Here is a 20,016-nt window from a genome sequence, read left to right on the forward strand (position 1 = left end):
TTGATACAGCTCTGAATTTGGATTGTGATTAAATATTTGACACAGCATAGGTTTCTGACACAGAATGAATGTGGTCTAATAACTTAAAATTTTTTAATTTACCTATTATGGTCCAATATCCAAAATCTAAATACATGGTTAGATTCAGCATATCAAAGAACCCCAAGAATTCAATTTTTGTTATAATCAAACTAAGTTTAATTTCTGACCCTTTGGACCTTCATGTAGACCAATTTAAAAAACATGACCCAAAATTAAAAATCTAAATACACGGTTAGATTTGGCATATCATAGAACCCCAATAATTCAAGTTTTTATGAAATCAAACAAAGTTTAATTTTGGACCCTTTTGACCTCAATATAAACCAATTTGATAGCGGGGCCCACAAATAAAAAATCTAAATACATTGTTAGATTCAGAATATCAAAGAACCCCATATATTCAATTTTTGTTGAAATCAAACAAAGTTTAATTTTGGACCCTAATTTGGACCAACTTGAAAACTGGGCCCAAAATCAAAAATCTAAATACATGTTTAGATTCAGCATATCAAAGAACCCCATATATTCAATTTTTGTTAAAATCAAACTAAGTTTAATTTTGGACCCTTTGGACCTTAATGTAGACCAATTTGAAAACTGGAAAATACACGGTCAGATTCGGCATAACAGTTGAATAAATGTGGTCAAAGTTTTTACAAATCTAATGCGCCATACTGTGGAATTAAAGATTACTTCTTGAAGTTTTTCAATATTTGAAATTTGAAAAAAAAATAATATTTGAAGAATAATTCTTTTTAATTTCTGAAATCTGAAATAAAAAAAATTGACCCCCCACAATTTCTTTTTACCACCCCCCCCCCCCCCTTTTTTTCCCCAAAAAATTCTTTCCCTCAAGATATGGTCATAATCTCAATTCAAATTAAATTTCCAATGGAGTATGCAACCATAATTACCCATTTAAATTTACCATAGTGCTAACTTAATCTATTTTAGAATAGAATTTAAAATATGGTGTCAAATCTTTCATATGAATTTTTTTGTAAAAAAAAAGATGCAACATTTGCAGATATTTTTACTGGTCTTCCTTTATAAATATGCATTTCTTTAAACATAATTTAAAAGCAGTGTAAGGGTAGTAATCAAAACTTATTTGGATAACCTCCCTTACACTGTTTTAAATTGTCTTAATTGTTCATTAACCATTACTTTATACATAATTTAAAAGCAGTGTAAGGGAGGTAATTCAAATGATGTATTTGATTTATCTCCCTTACACTGCTTTAAATTATGTTTTGTACTAAAGTATTTGTCCATTAACCAGGACAACCTTGTTTTTCCCCCTTTTTTGCCCCTAATTCCTAAACGGTTTGAGCCATAACCCCCCAAAGCAAATCCTAACCATCCCTTTGTGATATGGAAACTTGTGGAATAATTTCAGAGAGATCCATACACCGTTCCACAAGTTATTGTCTGGAAACTAGAAAATGCTTATTTTTGGCCCCTTTTTGGCCCCTAATTCCTTAACTGTTGGTACCATAACCCCCAAAATCAATCCCAACCTTCCTTTTGTGGTATTTAACCTTATTGTAAAATTTCATAGAGATCCATTCACTTAAACTAAAGTTATTGTGCGAAAACCAATGTGTCTTCAGACGACAACGATGACGACGACGCCAACGTCATACCAATATACGACCGCAAAATTTTTTGCGGTCGTATAAAAATTAAAAGTTTTTTAAAAAACGAGTTATTTCCCTTTGTACAGAAATGGATTAATTCATCAAAAATTGAAATCTTGGGAAAGGGCTATAACTGAACAACGACAAAAGCTAAAATCGTGAAATTGGAACTATACCTTCATTAAGTCACAGGAAACAACATATCTAAATTTGAAAAAATTTCTTCAAAGCATTTTCATGTAAATGAACAGACACTGTTTGGCAGCAGCCGCTCGCCTTACATCCCCAAATCAATAATCGATTTTTACTTCGAAAATCCGGTTAATACTTATTGCAATTGCAATAAACTTTACATACAAATAAGTGTGTCAGATTTCAGATGCAATTTCTTTTTATTGCGATACTCATCGTCATTTTGAACTTGACCTAGTTTTAGATCTCATACAACAGGAACTGTCTTCAGAGCAAAACTTGACGAACAATGAAAATAAGGTAAAGAATCAACTCAAATTAACCAGACTGATATTTCAGGCAAAAAGCATTCTACAAGTAAAATTGAAGGCAGGAAATCAGATAAATATTGATTGTAAAGTTACTATCACTACTCAGTTAATATCATGATAATAAGTTGGCAATATTATTTGAAACATTTTTGAAACTAGAGAGAATGTGACCAAATTTGATTTTACTCTGGCCTTTTGGATCTGACAATTAATTCTAAATGCAGCAACAACAATAAAACAGTGTTTGTAAAATATATGTTATTTATTATAAATGATTTATTTACAGCATAATATATATAAAAAAGGTATATAATACAAATGGCACAACCTCAATTACAGAATTTCACAACCTCTGGAACAATAAATCATACCAGAAGAGGAATCAGATATTAAATTAAATATTTTGAAAATATCTATACTCTTAATTCAATTGGTCAGTAAAATTTTATAAATAGCTATCATATAGCTTGCTGTTCGGTGTGAGTTAAAAAAGCTTGGATGTACAAATTATTCAATGATGAGGGGACAGAAGGGACAACTGTAAATACCCCTCCTATTGAGGGAATGCCTCAGGTCAATATTTATCTAGTCCAAATCAATCCTTTTTTTTTAAATTTTTATCAGATAACACTGAATTTATGGATTATGTAGGTAAATGTTTCCTTGTCTGAGTAAAGAATAATATAAATTATGCTACACTTTAATACAGAATATAATTCATAAAGATAGGTATTCGACCACGAGTCCAATCTGAAACCTAAAAAAGCAGATTTTTGATGTTATGTATTTACACATACAATGATTTGAAAGCTGTAACTAATAAAGGTTATCCATGCTTTAGATATATCAGAATAGTTTCTGTTGATACAATTCTAAGCTCCTTATCAATATTACGTATGAACTTTTTACAAGATATGGAATGATTCTTGACTGTAGTCTGATTGGAATGATTTAAGTGAATGGTATCATGGTGACTACTGGATTATGTACAACAATTAATTAAGTGGGAGGTCAATATAGTCTTGTATCACAATGAAAATTTTAAACAGCCAATTATTAACCATAAGAGAACATGCATATCAATACATTATATAATGAGAAATTAGAGTGTTTTCCATAATGCCATACCTTCAAATGATGCTACAATGCCTATTTTTATCAAATTACAACATACAATGTAGAAGGTATATGTGTTAAACTAACTTTTTGGCTAGTGGTCTTTTCTATTTCAAATTACTTCAAGAGCTGTATAAAGTATATATGCAGAGTTGAAATTAAATATACCTTGGTCATATTCATTAATATAAGGTAAAGTCAACTGAAGTGAATTGTTTCATCTGATACTGATTTCAATTCCTTACAATTATCTTAACAGCTCTAGATCAAATTCAAATTTATGATGACCAGTTGCAACACAGCATTCATTAAAATGGTTTTGTTTCTATTTTTCTAGATATAACCTACCCATAAATATGTGAATTTAAGCTTAAAGGAAGTTTCAGCAAACCCCCAAAAAGTTTTAAAAAAAAAGAATGTGCATACAGGTCATCTTGTAGCATATCTATTTAATTTTTTAAATATCAATTTGAAATTATTAAAATTTGGTAAAAATGTCTAATGATCACCAGAAGGTTCTCCGTGGGGACTATACTGTCACACTCAGAGCGATTCTAATTCACGGTGTATACAAATGTGTTGATGTAGCACTTCTTCATCATGTCCACAAATATTTTACATATAACATTGTCATAAGTGGCAATAAAATGACATGAATGTTGCTGTGGAAATTAGATGCACCATTACAACCCTCTTGATTATCACAATGACAAATCCGCACTTTCACCTTGTATGTTCCTGTTTTTTCCAAACAACGTCGACCTTCATCACCACCTACAACACCACTAGGAGCGCACTGTCGAACGTATCGTAACTGCCATTCATCATTGTAATAAACTGAAATAGAAAATGAAACTTGATGATGTGTCAGTAAAACATGGATGTCAAGCTGTTAATAAGAAACAATTTTGGAGAAGTAGAAATTTGACTATATTAACGTTACCATGGACAAATAATTACATCATGATCCATCATCTATGAAAATGAGGTCACACCATCCCTTTTAACAGTTCCAACTTTGAGGTATCATCTAATAAAGACTCAATGTTGCTATGATTTCCTATTTACATTAAGATACTTTTAACCTGAACACTATTGACCTAATATTAACAGGCAGTAACTGTGAGTTCTCTTAGGTAGGTGCTTTGTGTTTTTATTAGTTGTTTTTATTCTGTTTGTTCTTAGTACAGATATGATGTCTATACCTCCTTTTTCATAGCATTTGTTCTATCTTTATACTGTTACACCACTGTCCCAAGATTAGATACAGTGAGGTTTGGGTGCTCACAATTGTGTTTAACCCCATCAAATTCATTCAAAAGACTGTCCAAAGTAAGGAACATGTAATCCAGTGGTCATGGTTCGTTTCTGTCTACTGTATGTATTCATTATCTTTAGCATAAATCAAGCTGTTGGGTTTCTCTTTTGAATTATTTCACATTTTGTAATCTCATGGCCTTTTATACCTTACTACAAGTATAGAGTATGGATTTTGCTTATTGATGTTATTGGGCATTGATCTATCTAAAATACTATTTGGTAAATTATAAAATTAATGTATTTTTAACAGTTCATTTGCTTTAACCTCATACCTTCTTGTACAATTTTTCTACACATTGTTACACCTTCCGGACACTCAGATAAATGCCATGTTTGATTATTGAAGTGGTCTGCACAATCTTCCTGCATGTATGAATTGCACTGATAACATCGGAAAGAAAATCCTGAAAATAAATAAAAAGTTTTAAAAGTTATATATTTATTTTACACCAATTTCACTTATTCATTTCGTAGTAAAATAAGCTCACACTGTGAACTAATAATTTGTGAATGCATTCTTGTGTTTAAGGTTTCTTTATGTTCCCTTTTATATATGCATCAAAATACCTACCCATAATTTTTTATTAGTAAATCTTCACAAAGTTGAAGGCCTCATTGTAAAATAATTTAGCAAAATAATACATGTACTGACCCTACTATTCTTAAGGAGGAGGTTCAAACCCTAAACACACAATTTTCACATACCTTTTTTGGCCTTAATACTAAATAGTCATGACAGTTATTTTTAGTAACAAACTTATATTTTATGAAATATATGTTAGAGTACCAAAGAAATTATCTACCATGAATGTTTTTGTTATCAATTTATTAAGTGTGTCAGATCGATTGTCAAACGTCGTGCCACATCATTGTGAACAAACAGGAGGTTTAAATTAAATAAAGTCACATTCAGTTGATTTCAGTAATGTAACATATTTTTGTTATCAAATCATAGTTTAAGTGATGTAAAATTGGATATTTTCTTCATTTCCTAAATAATATGCTATGATGATGACAACCCCTTAGTAGTATAAAAAGTTGACAAATGGGCAGCACAGAAATATATAAAAAAAAACAACTACAGAAAGAAAAGTATGAAGTACAAAAAAATGTGTAGCATCGCAGATTGTTGGTGAATACATGATATCAAGAGTTGAAAAGCCCTGATTCCGGATCCTGCGCCTCAACAAGTATACCATTTCCATTCTCAGTTTTATACCTAGGTACCATAAGAAAGTACTTCCAGCATCTGAATACCATATGATAAAACCAACAAGTAGTGTCAAGTTTGGCTTTAGAATCAAGATCAGTATGCAGACAATAATGGATTGATCACAAAAGTGCATAGATTTTTGACATTATCACTGTCACATGACATTTGTGTGTAAAATAAAATCGGACTATTTTTTTCACCATGTCAGAGTTCTCGAAAAAGTGGTGGTCTGAATATTTTGACCACCAAAATTTTGGTATTTTGCAATAGAAATAACAGAGGGGGCCAGCAGAATTACTTTAAGGACCACCAGGGGAAAAATGATTTCGAGAACTCTGCCATGTTCACAACAAGAAGTAAATTATAAACTAGATGTGTCGGAACGATACGAATAGCCCAGTCTCAAAAAGTTGAAAAATCTTCAATTTCAACAACACTTGTGGACACAAACATGCATGGATAGTATCCAGCTCTCAAGACCAATACTAGTTTGATGAAAAATTTCCTTGATCAATGAGTAGTTAAATTTCAGCAAACAGGAAGTGGATGTACTGCAGATCTAACAAGATGTGTTGAAACGACATGAAAATCAGCATAGCGGAACGAAACCTAAACTTGATCTGTAACTCATCATGGTAGACTTACATATAAAAATTCTGAAGGCATATAGAAAAAAAGTCTGTATAACTGTGCTTTCAACAATTTTCAAGTTCAAAACCCGTAATTTCGGCAAAAATCAGCAGAGCGGTACGAAACTTAAACTCTATCTGTAACTCATCATGGTTAACTCACAGTATAAAAATCAGCCCAATATCTGAAGGCGTTTAGAAAAAAAGTCCAGATAACTGTAATTTTCAACAATTTATCGAAGTCTAAAGTCCGTAATTTCAGGAAAAATTAGCAGAGCGGAACGAAACTTAAACTTGATCTGTAACTCATCATGGTTAACTCACATACCAAAAATCAGCCCAATATCTGAATGCGTTTAAAAAAAAAGTCTGTATAACTGCGATTTTCAACAATTTATCAAAGTCTAAAGCCCATAATTTTAGCAAAAATTAGCATAGCGGAACGGAAGTTATACTTGATCTGTAACTCATCATGGTTAACTCACATACAAAAAATCAGCCCAATATCTGAAGGCATTTAGAAAATAAATGGGGAATGTGTCCATGGGACACAGATGATGCCCTTGCTTGCATATAATGTTATAAAGAGACATAACTCAAGAACTGTAAAAGTGACGCTACCCAAATTTGTACTTGATCTGAGATTTGTGGTAATTAGCATTGTGTATACGTTTCATAGCATTTAGTTGAGGCAAACTTAAGAGAAAGGATTTTTATTTTCCATTTGTAAAGGGGCATAACTCTAGAACGGTAAAAGTGATACCACCAAAATTCGAACTTGATCTGTGTTTTAAGATAATAAGCATAGTTTATAAGTTTCATAACATTTGGTTGAGGCAAACTAAAGTTAGGGTACGGGAACGAAAAATTTAGCAATTTTTCCATTTGTAAAGGGGCATAACTCTAGAATGGTAAAAGTGACGCCACCAAAATTAAAATTTGATCTGTGTTTTGTGGTAATAAGCATTGTGTATAAGTTTCATAACATTTGGTTTAGGCAAACTACAAGTTAGAGAACAGAAACCAATTTTGGGATGTAAGATTGTATGTACGTACGGACAAGGGTAAAAATTAATGCCCCCTTCACTACGGCAGGGGCATAAAATTGTGTATAATAGATTGTTGCGGAATGACGGACAAGGGTAAAACTATATGGCCCCGACAACTTTGAGGGGCCATAAAAAAATGTTTCAGTCTGTTGCTTCAAAAGATTATTGTGAAGAGTGCTAAATTATTTACTTCATTTATTTCCTGATAAAATGCACAATAATTTAAATCCAGTAAAGTTTTTTTTATACTTTCTGAAACCTAAAATGGATTTAAATTTCATTTAGGTACAATAGGATCTTGACATGCCTTAAAACTTTTCAAGTTGCACAGGTTTATGTGTACTTTGAATACATTTAAACCAGGTAAAGATGCATCACAAACATGACAAACTCAGTCTTCATATATGCGGAAGTGAGTGACTATCAATAGCGAACAGGTAAACAAAATACCTGTACAGGTGTAATTTCTTTAAACAAACTTACTGTAGCAACACACGATGTCGGAAACCTTAAATTTTCAATATGTACTTGGAATAATGACTTTACCTGTTTGAAATAGAAATACAGCTGCAAAACCAAAAATTAACAACAAGGTTGGATACAACCTATCCATAATGGCGCTTTCCTGTAAAACTGGTACCCTTATTTTATTTTTATTTTTATTTTAACAACAATAGAAGCCGAATAAACCAGTATAAAAGCGACATCTATATTTATCTGTGAACCAGTACCACACCGGTACCTGTCTAGACTGGTACCCGGTCGTTATTGAAAATCTTGATATTTGTATATTCCGAAAGCATACTGGATATTTTACGGAGGGAACCAACCTAGTACCTGTCAGGTCTAAGGGTCACTCCCGTGTGGGATAGAAAAAACTGAATATATTTACATAATATATATTAACAATGTTAAAATATTATCATCGACTACATAATTCTGAGAACATGTGATTATATGATGCATATATAATTTTATGTAGTAAAGAACTTCAAAATAATAAAGTGAATACATGGTTCTCAAGCATAGATTGTGTTTAAAAAAAAGCTGGGCATACAAACATCTAACTTAAAAACCAGTATCTACTCTTTCACAAAATTTATCAAAGATAATTTATATAAAAACTATCTCCATTTCTGGAAGGAAAATAGAAATAAAATATTACAATCAGATCAAGGCAAACTTAATACTTATTTTTCCTTTAAAACTCTATTTTGTTTCGAAAAATATTTGGATCTAAAAGATTTTAGATTAACCCTTATAGAACTGAAATGTTTGGCGCAAATTTGCGGCAAACAAAAAGTTTGCAGGAAAACAGAAAACTGGCCGAGTGTTTGCAGATGTTTGCCGCTAGCTGCAAACTTCCCTCAAACATTGCAGCTTTTTGCCGCAAGCTTGTGGCAAGTTTGCAGAAACATCAATGTTTGCAGTAAGATTGCAAGAAAGTTAAAGATAACAAGAAATGATTGTAACAGGATGCTGTTACGAAGTCTCCCAAACGAAGCTCCCATAATTCGTAATTCCCAGGGTCGCCTGACATTGGGCAACGTCCAGTAAAGTTATATGCATTAGTGATGCCTGGGGACTAACCTTGTATATTATTCAAATCATCTTGGCATGACAAACCAGAATATATATGGTTTAGGGGTGGGGATCTCGACCATTTACAAGATACTACTGAGAACATTGGGGGTGGGGAGGAACCCCTGGGGACTGGCCCTATACGTCATTCAAATGTTCATTACATGACGAACAGGAATATATATGGTTTAGGGTTGGGGATCTCAACCATTTACAAGATATTAGAACATTGGGGGTGGGGGGAACCCCTGGGGACTGACCGTATACGTCATTCAAATGTTCGAGACATGACACATAGGAATATATATGGTTTAGGGGTGGGGATCTCAACCATTTACAAGATATTAAAACTTTCTCAAATGGCACGGGGTCTGGATGACCCCTGGGACTAACCCTGTATATCATTCAAACCATCTTCGCATGACAACCAGAATATATATGGTTTAGGGGTGGTGATCTTGACCACTTACAAGATATTAGATATTTCTTAAATGGCAGGGGGTGGGGGAACCCCTGGGGACTAACCCTGTATTTCATTTGATGTGCTTTATCATGATAAACCAGAATATATATGGTTTAGGGGTGGGGATCTCGACCATTTACAAGATATTAGAACTTTCTCAAATGGCAGGGGGTCGGGATGACATCTGGGGACTAACCCTGTATATCATTCAAACCATCTTAGCATGACAAACCAGAATATATATGGTTAAGGGGTGGGGATCTTGACCACTTACAAGATATTAGAACTTTCTTAAAAGTTAGGGGGTGGAGGTGAACCCTGGGGACTAACCCTGTATTGCATTTGATGTGTTTTATCATGACAAACCAGAATATATATGGTTTAGGGGTGGGGATCTCGACCATTTACAAGATATTAGAACTTTCTCAAATGGCAGGGGGTCGGGATGACCCCTGGGGACTAACCCTGTATATCATTCAAACCATCTTAGCATTACAAACCAAAATATATATGGTTTAGGGGTGGGGATCTTGACCACTTACAAGGTATTAGAACTTTCTTAAATGGCAGGGGTGGGGGTGACCCCTGGGGACTAACCCTGTATTTCATTTAATGGGCTTTATCATGACAAACCAGAATATATATGGTTTAGGGGTGGGGATCTCGACCATTTACAAGATATTAGAACTTTCTCAAATGGCATGGGGGTCGGGATGACCCCTGGGGACTAACCCTGTATATCATTCAAACCATCTTAGCATGACAAACCAGAATATATATGGTTTAGGGGTGGGGATCTTGACCACTTACAAGATATTAGAACTTTCTTAAAAGTTATTGGGTGGGGGTGACCCCTGGGGACTAACCCTGTATTACATTTGATGTGCTTTATCATGACAAACCAGAATATATATGGTTTAGGGGTAGGGATCTCGACCATTTACAAGATATTAGAACTTTCTCAAATGGCAGGGGGTCGGGATGACCCCTGGGGACTAACCCTGTATATCATTCAAACCATCTTAGCATAACAAACCAAAATATATATGGTTTAGGGGTGGGGATCTTGACCACTTACAAGGTATTAGAACTTTCTTAAATGGCAGGGGGTGGGGTGACCCCTGGGGACTAACCCTGTATTTCATTTAATGGGCTTTATCATTTAGAACATTTTCAATTAAAAAGATTGTGTCTATCACAAACGGTTTTCAATTTATAATCATTTGAAAATTTAAAAAAATAAAATCCCATAGGGTTCTATAGTAAAACCCTCTTTTCTTTTTGCCCCTCAAAGTACCCCTTTATAAACCCCATTGCACAAACAAAACCCTGATTGCACTACTAGACATGTTAGTCTAACATATTGTGAAACCCTAAGTTAATCTGACAAGCGGTTTTGGAGAACGGGTGCGGACAAGTTCAAATTTAAAAGCGGCGGAAGAGGAAGAAGAAGAAGAAGAAGAAGAATAATAACAAGTAATCCTGTGTTAGGATGCTAACTCAAAAGTCGCCAAAACGGCCCCCAACCATTGTTCTGCTGTTTCCATGGTAACGGCAGCCATTTTGAAATTTCAAAGTCGGATAGCACATCTACACATGCCAGGTCACAATACTTACAAGTTTCATAAAAATTGGACCAATTTTCAAATTTAAGCATTCGTGTTTCCTTGGTTACGGTGGCCATTTTGGAAATTCCAAAGTCAAATGCCACATCTACATAAGACAGTCAACATTTGTGTAAAGTTTCATTAAGTTTGAAGCATTTTGAATTTTTTGACATTTTTGCAGTTTCCATGGTAACGGCAGCCATTTTGAAAATTCTAAAGTCGGATGGCACATCTACACATGACAGATCACATTATTGTCAAGTTTCATAAAGATTGGACCAAATCTAGATTTTTCGCATTTTTGTTGTTTCCATGGCAACGGCGGCCATTTTGGAAATTCCAAAGTCAAATTCCAAATCTACATACACTCGTTAACATCTCTGTAAAATTTCATTAAATTTGAAGCATTTTAAAAAAAAAATCACATTTTTGCAGTTTCCATGGTAACGGCGGCCATTTTAAAAATTCCAAAGTCGAATTACAGCTACATATGGTGCTACCTGTAATAATCTATCATTATATAACATAAAAGTACATAGGAATAATTCAACACTATCACATGACTAATCACATGACTATTCTTCTAGAATAATCAATGAAAATTGACCCCCTAAAATAATGCCAAGATGACCCCGGGCTGAAATAAAAAATGTGGAATGGCCACCTGGACATCGGTCTCTTGTATTACACAAAACTTAAAGGTTCTACCAGTAGCGAATCAATAGTCGAAAAATGACCCCACCCATGTTCCGGCCCCCAAAATAGTGCCAAGTTGACCCCCATTTGAAATAAAAAATAGTGAATGCACTCCTTGGGATACTACCCCATCATCATACCAAATATAAAGTTTCCATCATTTAAGGCTTGGAAGAAAATGGTCGGACAAATTAGGGTTAATAATAATAATAATAATAATAATAATAATAATAATAATAATAATAATAATAATAATAATAAAATTAATAATAAGAAACGGGACAAAAACATAAAGTCCCCAAAACTCCGTTTTGGCGACTTAATAATAAGAACTGAGCAAAAACAATAAGTCTTCCCAAACTTCGTTTGGGAGACTTAATAAAGAATGTTTGCCGCAAGATTGTAGAAATCTTTGACCATTGTATATGTTTGCCGCAAGATTGCAGAAAACTTTGACCATTCTATATGTTTGCCAGAACATTGCAAGAATTACACAATATTGCCTGGGCATGTCTAGTTGGCACTTCCTGGAAGCTAACAATTTGAAATTGTGGGCTAGGTCATATGTTGATTGTGTTTGAGAAATGTTACATATACTGAGAGATCAAGGAGGCATTTTGGTTCAATGATATAGGATATTCAATATGTAATTTTGTAAGTACAAATTATTCATAGAACTGTTGATTTAATAAAATAATTAATGTCACCATCATACATAATTAAGTTAACAACTATGTGTTTGAAATACTCTAGCTATTATATAAGTTTGAATTTTGTAACTGATTAAATGTATACTGTTTCATAAAGTTCATTTCAATTCTGTAATGCAATTATTACTTAGCTTTATGCTCACTACACATTTGAGATTTATCCATTTTTATTTCTTAATACCGGTATATGATATCATTTGAGAATGACCCCCGCCCCCTTTTTAAAAAATGAAATGCATGTATGTATTTCCTTAAATCTCAGATAAGTTTGCAAGTATTCTTTCAGTGACTGTTTGTATATAGGCAGAAAGTTCTTTTTTTAAAATTTTGATGTGTAATTTGAAAGAGATAAATTGAATGTGTCTATACACATAACATTGGTATATGTGTAGTTCCTGTAAGTTTGCCGCAAGTTTGCAGCAAACAATTGCGGCAAGTTTGCAGCAAATTTAATTTGCATAATTATGTTTGCTGCAAGCTTGCCTGAACCTTCAGTTGCATGGTAAAATGGTTGCGGCAATGTTTGCTGCTAGTTTGCTGCAAATGTTTGCCACAAGGCTTATTTTTCGGTAAGGGAAGGCAATCAATCTGTAAGATTTGAATAAGCGCTCATCCATTAAGGACTGAGACTGATAGATATGCAAAAATGTATGTGAATAGAACACTTAGAAAATGTTTATACTGTACATTGAATAAAGTTGAGGATGAGATACACTTTGTGACTGAATTCCCACTATATGTTGATAATAGAACTGAGTCTTTTACTGAAATTTCATTATAAACCTGCAATAATATTCAATCTTTAGACAATCTTTCGAAGTTTACATGGCTATTTACAAAAGAAAATTTAGATGTATATAAATGTTTGGGAAAGTATTTATCTAAAAATCTGGAAATAAGGAGAAGTTCAACTGAGATAATAAATGCAAATTAGTCATACATATACTTATTTTGAGTAGTGTATTTCATAGATGTTATTTGTATTATCTGGTTCTGTCCTGGCCTTATATAACAATTATTATAAAACAGTGTTGCTTTCTTTTATGTTTCTCGATTGATGTCGAATCTAATGTATTTGTATGTAATGTGATAAAAGCTCTTTATAGGACCCTTTAATTGGAAAATAAAATATTCTTATTCTATTCTACTTATTCTATTCTTATAACTTATATTAGAAAATTGGGCAAGGAAAAGTTCTAAAATTTGGGAACACCAAAAAGAGTCGGGCTTTGACTTTGGAATACTTACCACATTTTATAAATTAAAACTAGCTTCCGAAGAGTAGCCTATTTAATCTAAATATCTTGGATTTTTGGTGACATCCCGTTAGTCCGACAACCATTATTCCGACATCCCATTACTCCGACATCCCATTATTCCGACATCCCATTATTCCAACAGCTCATTATTCCAACAATGTATCTGTCATAAGTGTATGGGTAAATTTTCTCCAAAAGACCAACTCCGTTCTCGCGATAATATTTGTGGTTGTCCGTTTATATTCCGATTATTATTCTCATGCGGGATATTTGTCTCAGTGCCTTGGAGTTGATACATAGATATAAGAAAATGTGGTATGAGTGCCAATGAGACAACTCTCCATCCAAGTCACAATTTGTAAAAGTAAACCATTATAGGTCAAAGTACGGCCTTCAACGCGGAGCCTTGGCTCACACCGAACAGAAAGCTTATTGCAACTGCTTCAGTACTTATCCTCGTCCCCGTTTTCGTTTTCCGGGTCCGGGTATTTTATTTGTCTTTATATTTTGGCGTTTGTGTGTCCATTGTCATCCTGTGGTGTTCTAGACCCCGGTTTTGTTTTTGTCTCTTGATTTACCTTCTTTTTACTAGATCTCATATCAAGGGAGTGAGGTTTCACCACTGTTAACTACATTAATAAATATATCAGAGATGGATAACCCTACCCGCCCTCTTTGGTCGTAACACTTTCAACCCCTTGTATCACTCAACTAAGAGTTTTATTTAATTTTGTCGCGGATAATGGAGAAAAATGAAGCGTCAGTCAAAAACGAGAAAAATCACGAGACAAATACAAACCCAGGGCCCAGATAAAAAGAGGACAAATAGGACAAACTATGTGCTCCGAACAGATGAGCAACTCCTACTTCTACCAAGACACCCACCGTGCGTTCGCAATATATATGTAGGGGTACCGATTTTATATCCCAAGCTTATTATAAAATCTAGAAAATCATGCCACTTTTATAATGCAGTTGGGGCGGAAGGGGGTGGGGGGATGCAGCAGAACGGGTAAAAACGTTTTAAGATTTACTCCATTCTCAATGATTCTAGTTCAAATTCAAACGCAAATGTAAATGATTAAAATCGAAACCTGAGAAGATAGGGAGTTGTCGAAGGACAACTAGATACATCCAAACAGTTGCATGTACAACAGAGATAGCAAATAGTCCCTTGGGCGAGGGTCCTGATGAAGTGAGTGTAAAATAACAAGATATTTAAGCCAACGATGTGATGGAAAATAACAATACAAACACAAGTAAAACATACAAAGTTTGGTGTGTTCTGTAGTTTTTTTATAGGCCCTTTACCATTTTTGTGAACGTTTCAAACAATATTCATGACTCGCATGTAGTTCCTACTTCCTCTGGAAATTTCAGTGCTGTAGTTCTTTTATAAAGATCCAGAGCCCCTTTGTTTTCTAATGCAGTGATCCCCTGATTATGCAAATTTTATGGCAATGACCAATTGATGGAAATCAAATGTTCATTGGTGGACTACATGTGACTTCTAAAAAAAGCAGTCAATGGTACGTTGTACAGCATCTTAACCGAGATCATCCAATCTCGGCATCTTAAATCATTATAATCGTCCGAAAATCGTCTTTCTCGTGGCATTTCCTTCCACACTGTAAATATACCTGACGCCTGACGCGTCCGGACGCGTTCAAAATTTGTACACCGAATGTTCAATATTTTAACGTCATATGTTCATGCTTAGAGAAGTGTTCAAAGTTTTAACGTTTGTGTTAAAAATATTAACATGTGTGTTCAGACGCAGTGAACACCGGTGTTCAAATTCTGATCTAAAAAAGAAGATAGTCGTTTGTCCGATTTTCTATCCTTCCAATTGGCAAATTCAAAAAGAAATCCTTTAAAAAATATGAATGTATACGCAGGATGATGATCTTGTGAATTTTTGGCTAATATTTTAGTAATTGTGAAAAATTAAACTTCCAAGCTGGCATATATGTATAGTTTATGAATTTATTTGATTATTTATTTATATATACTAGTTTTACTTATAAGTGACATAATTATGCATATCAATGAGGCCTGTTATGATAATATCGTAATACAAATATGTCGATGTTTATCTTATTTTATGATCCGTTCATTTTATTAACATTACATGTTCAATCAGTGTTCAAATCGCTCGAAATTTTGAACACCTCGTGTTAAAAAAAATATACCAGGATACCAAATACCGGAAACAGATATCGGCTGGCGATTTAGGCGGTTAAACGAAGAATGGATACACATAAGAAAGAGAACTGGAGAAGGGACTTCTATCCCATATGAATACGAAAGAAGTAAGTAACAAGTTAGAATAATCTCCATAGGTAGTTCGATGGCTTCCTTGTTATTTTCTCATGCCAGATATATATTTGTCAAATATTCATAACTGTTATATCCAAATTTTCAATATTCAACATAAAAGACGAATTAAAAAACGGGCTTTAGATATAAACGTACATAACTGTCAGCTTTGTTCTGATGATTTCCTAAACTGATGAATAAACAGTCTGTCTGTTATATAGAATAAATGATGATTTTCGACATCCACATACATTAGCTGAACACTAAGTGTTAAGAACTCTAACATCAAGTGTTAAAAAATGAAACACAAAGGCATTAAAAACTGAACACCACACATTCAATTGATGAACACTAAGTGTTAAGAACTCTAACATCAAGTGTTGAAAAATGAAACACAAAGGCATTAAAAACTGAACACCACACATTCAATTGATGAACACTAGTGCAAACATTTGGAACACCTTTTTTGACTTAGAAAATGCATTTGTTTTTTTATTTGCAGGAATCGTTAGATTAAAATGTTTGAATTAGGAACCGGTAGCCAATAATCCCAAAAAGGTAATTTCTGCATGCTATAAAGTGGTGGAAAAAAGAAAGATGTCGAAAAAAGGTATGACAATATATGTATATTAATAGCTTATGTGGGTGTATCATTTCTATCTGTTCACCTTAGGTCAAGAAATCGACTTTTGTAATTTATAATGTCAAAACTTACATTTCATTGCTATAGAATATCAATTTGTACACTAGTATATATCGACATTAAAGCATAACAAGCATTGCATAATTTGATGCTTTATGAAATATCTCTTCTATTAATTTTTAATTTTATTTTGCAGGATATATAGGCTCATAGACATTCCTTGTTGTGGAGGATTTTGACATTGGAAGTTGATAACAACACATAAAATGCCACCCAGTTGATAGCTTTAAGTGAAGATGCACTGAAAAGTGGAGCGTACATTGTATGTGATCATACAAGAACTGTTGGAATTTGCAAACTTTTAAACTTTCATTGTGACAAATACCTATATCATAAACTATCTAATTATCACATTGACATGCTTTTTTGGTTAGGATACAAATGATGTTGCAACTATCTAGTCATGTAGGGGAAAATCATTATTTGTGATATATATTAAGTCAGTTTAAAAACATTATGTATGTGATTTCACTGACTGTTACTTGTGATATCATAAGGTTCCTGGTGTACTTTTCTTACATATAATATGCTCATTTGATTACATAAAGAATTACTTGTTAAAATATGTTTTATTGTTATATTTTGCCTGATTGAATATAGTTTTTATAACAGTTTATTTAAGTTGAGTACTTATGGAAAATTATGTACGCTTGAAAATAGAACATGTTCCACATTTGAACACCATCACTTTGAACACTTATGTCAACTGTTCTGAAAGTTAACGTCTGGTGTTCTGAATCTTAACACTTTGGCTTTAAACATGTTCTATGTGTTCAAAAAGTGTTACATGGCTGTTGAACGCGTCGACGTATTAAGATTTTGATCATTCGGACACGTTAAATCGTTGAACACTAAGTGTTAAGAACTCTAACATCAAGTGTTCAAAAATGAAACACAAAGGCATTAAAAACTGAACACCACACATTCAATTGATGAACACTAGTGTAAACATTTGGAACACCATTACACGTTCAAAAAGTGTTACAAAAAAGCGTTCAAGCAGTGTTCTATTTATTAACACTTAGATTTACAGTGCAGTTATCCCGACCATGAAGGATGGCATATGTAACTCGCGGAAGTCGAGGTGGACAAATTCTTATCTACAATGATTTTAAGTACCAAACACAAAGAGCCACACTTAGAACCAATTTGTTCGATTTCGATGAGGAGGAACCAAATATAAATGTAGTATATGTGAGTGTTATCGAATTTAACTTAAAAAAGCAACCAATATGTCTATCTTTTCCAAACTTTTGCTATAAATGCTTTCTTTTGTTCTCATTTTGTAACTGATTGATTGTTGGTTGCTTAACATCTTAGTCCGATTATTTAAGATTTCGATTGACAAACTGATATAAAGTGCCCAGAAATACTACAATCTCCCCGAGTTAACCTACTCTTTATTTAAAGCTGACAATTATCAACTTCGACGTTTTATCCGTCGATAAAACACGCGCGTGCCAATTACGTGATTGTTCCCGCCTGAAACATTGTTCGTGATTGACATGAGCGTGTTTTATCGACGTTAAAAATGTGACAGTTCATTGCTAGACGCAGGGGCGGATCCAGCCTTTTTTAAAAGGAGGGTTCCCAACTCAGGAAAAAGGGGGGGTTCCAACCCGATGATATGTCCCCATTCAAATGCATTGATCGTATAAAAAAGGGGAATTCCAACCCCCGGAACCCCCCTCCCCCTGGATCCGCCACTGAGACGCCGGGTTCGAAAGCGCATGGTTATTTCGGGGTGACTGCATGTATCTAAGATGCTTATCCACATGAACTAAAAAATAAGCATTTCTTAATGAACATTGATCTACTACCTTTAAGGCGAAAATGTTTAAAGCAAAAAATCAACTAATTATAGTAAAAAATTAAAACAGACAGACAAAGGACAACCCAAACACGTCACTTTTGTCTTAAGAACATCAATGGAAACACGTAAACGTTATATCTAATATTTTGTTCGCATTTCGTATAGAAACAACTAATTTTTGAAATATGAAAAAGAAATGACATGGGGATATGGCATGAAGACATCTCTAAATCACCTGTAAGGAAATACTCAAAACAACACCCAGAGCTCACCACACAATCTTCAATGCAGCAGAAACTACTCGCTAACAGGCAGTCAGATGGCCACAAACACAATAAGAGCAATCAAATTCAAGGGCACAGCAACATGTCATAATATCTAATTTAGAACTTATAAGTAGAACGAGACAAGCAAAACAATTCATTTGAAGTCCTTTTTAGAAATACTCTAATTTAAACCATACAAAACGAAATAAACTACCAAAAAACTTTTTCTTAAGCTTATAACCAGATCGTTAACCAACATTCAATCAACATTGAAGTCTATCTTAGCTATTAATATATGTTAGTGTTCAAGATCTTGTGAAGCGATGGCGTGTAACCTCTCTGTGATATCAGTATCAGAATGGTGGACTTTCTTCATGTTCAGAACTTGCCATACTACGATAAGTATAAGTTAAAGAGAAACTTAATAAAATGCTAATGTGCACTTTGACTGCAATGGCTCGAATGACTTTAAATCACCTAAATTCACTCGTGCATGAAACTTAATTCCCAAATCGAACCGACCTTATTATAAATAACCAAACACGTGTTTTAAAACTATAAACAAACAACATTGACATGTTCGAATTCTTGTATACATTTGATAAATACTGATAGTGTGTTTATTATATCCTCCGTTCAAAAGACATTACGTTAAAAATAAAAGGGTGCGTTTGTTAAATTAACATGCAGGGTCTGCTGCACAGGCACTTGTCTCAGAATTTTTTTTCCTATATACCTTAATATAACATAATGTTATATTAAGGTATATAGGAATATTTTTTCTGAGACAAGTGCCTGTGGTCTGCTGTCAGAACGGATGCAGCACCTAATGGTGTGGACTTTGTCATTTGAGCTTGTGGATCTTTTGATCCAAGCCGACATGTGTCTAGAACCCAATAGGTTGTTGCATCCAATATTTTGAGGTGTTGATTGAGCACATGCTGTTTGTATACCTGACGATGCGATTGATTTATCTGTGGATATTCTCTTAGCTGTGGAATATTTGTTTGATTGCTCGGATATGTTGTCGGTGTGTTTTCTGTTGTTCTGGTATCTTTGGTTGTTGGATCTCCTGTAAGTTTGTGAT

At 33.8% G+C, this 20,016-nt stretch overlaps 1 protein-coding gene and 1 long non-coding RNA gene across 2 annotated transcripts; one reads left to right on the plus strand and one right to left on the minus strand.

The window, feature by feature from the left end:
* Positions 1 to 2,428: 2,428 nt before the first annotated feature.
* On the minus strand, positions 2,429 to 8,172 carry LOC127707689 (uncharacterized). The gene is made up of 3 exons (XM_052212353.1): positions 8,059 to 8,172; positions 4,894 to 5,025; positions 2,429 to 4,138 (listed from the first exon to the last, which is right to left on the minus strand). The coding sequence occupies exons 1-3, from the start codon at positions 8,123 to 8,125 to the stop codon at positions 3,900 to 3,902; spliced, it is 438 nt and encodes a 145-aa protein (XP_052068313.1). The 5' UTR covers positions 8,126 to 8,172; the 3' UTR covers positions 2,429 to 3,899.
* Positions 8,173 to 15,944: 7,772 nt separating this feature from the next.
* On the plus strand, positions 15,945 to 17,881 carry LOC127707925 (uncharacterized). The gene is made up of 3 exons (XR_007985096.1): positions 15,945 to 16,140; positions 16,650 to 16,757; positions 16,987 to 17,881. It is a non-coding gene; the product is annotated as an uncharacterized LOC127707925 (long non-coding RNA).
* Positions 17,882 to 20,016: the final 2,135 nt, after the last annotated feature.

This window comes from Mytilus californianus, unplaced genomic scaffold (assembly GCF_021869535.1).
Source record: "Mytilus californianus isolate M0D057914Y unplaced genomic scaffold, xbMytCali1.0.p SCAF_7, whole genome shotgun sequence".
Taxonomy (NCBI): Eukaryota; Metazoa; Mollusca; class Bivalvia; order Mytilida; family Mytilidae; genus Mytilus; species Mytilus californianus.

Bases quoted from the DNA above. Each gene is read 5' to 3' on its own strand.
- LOC127707689 (XM_052212353.1), bottom strand. From the start codon at position 8,125: ATGGATAGGTTGTATCCAACCTTGTTGTTAATTTTTGGTTTTGCAGCT. The intron at 5,026-8,058 runs GTAAAGTCATTA...ATTTATTTTCAG, and splicing joins TGTATTTCTATTTCAAACAG to GATTTTCTTTCCGATGTTAT. The intron at 4,139-4,893 runs GTATGAGGTTAA...TTTCTATTTCAG, and splicing joins TAGAAAAATTGTACAAGAAG to TTTATTACAATGATGAATGG.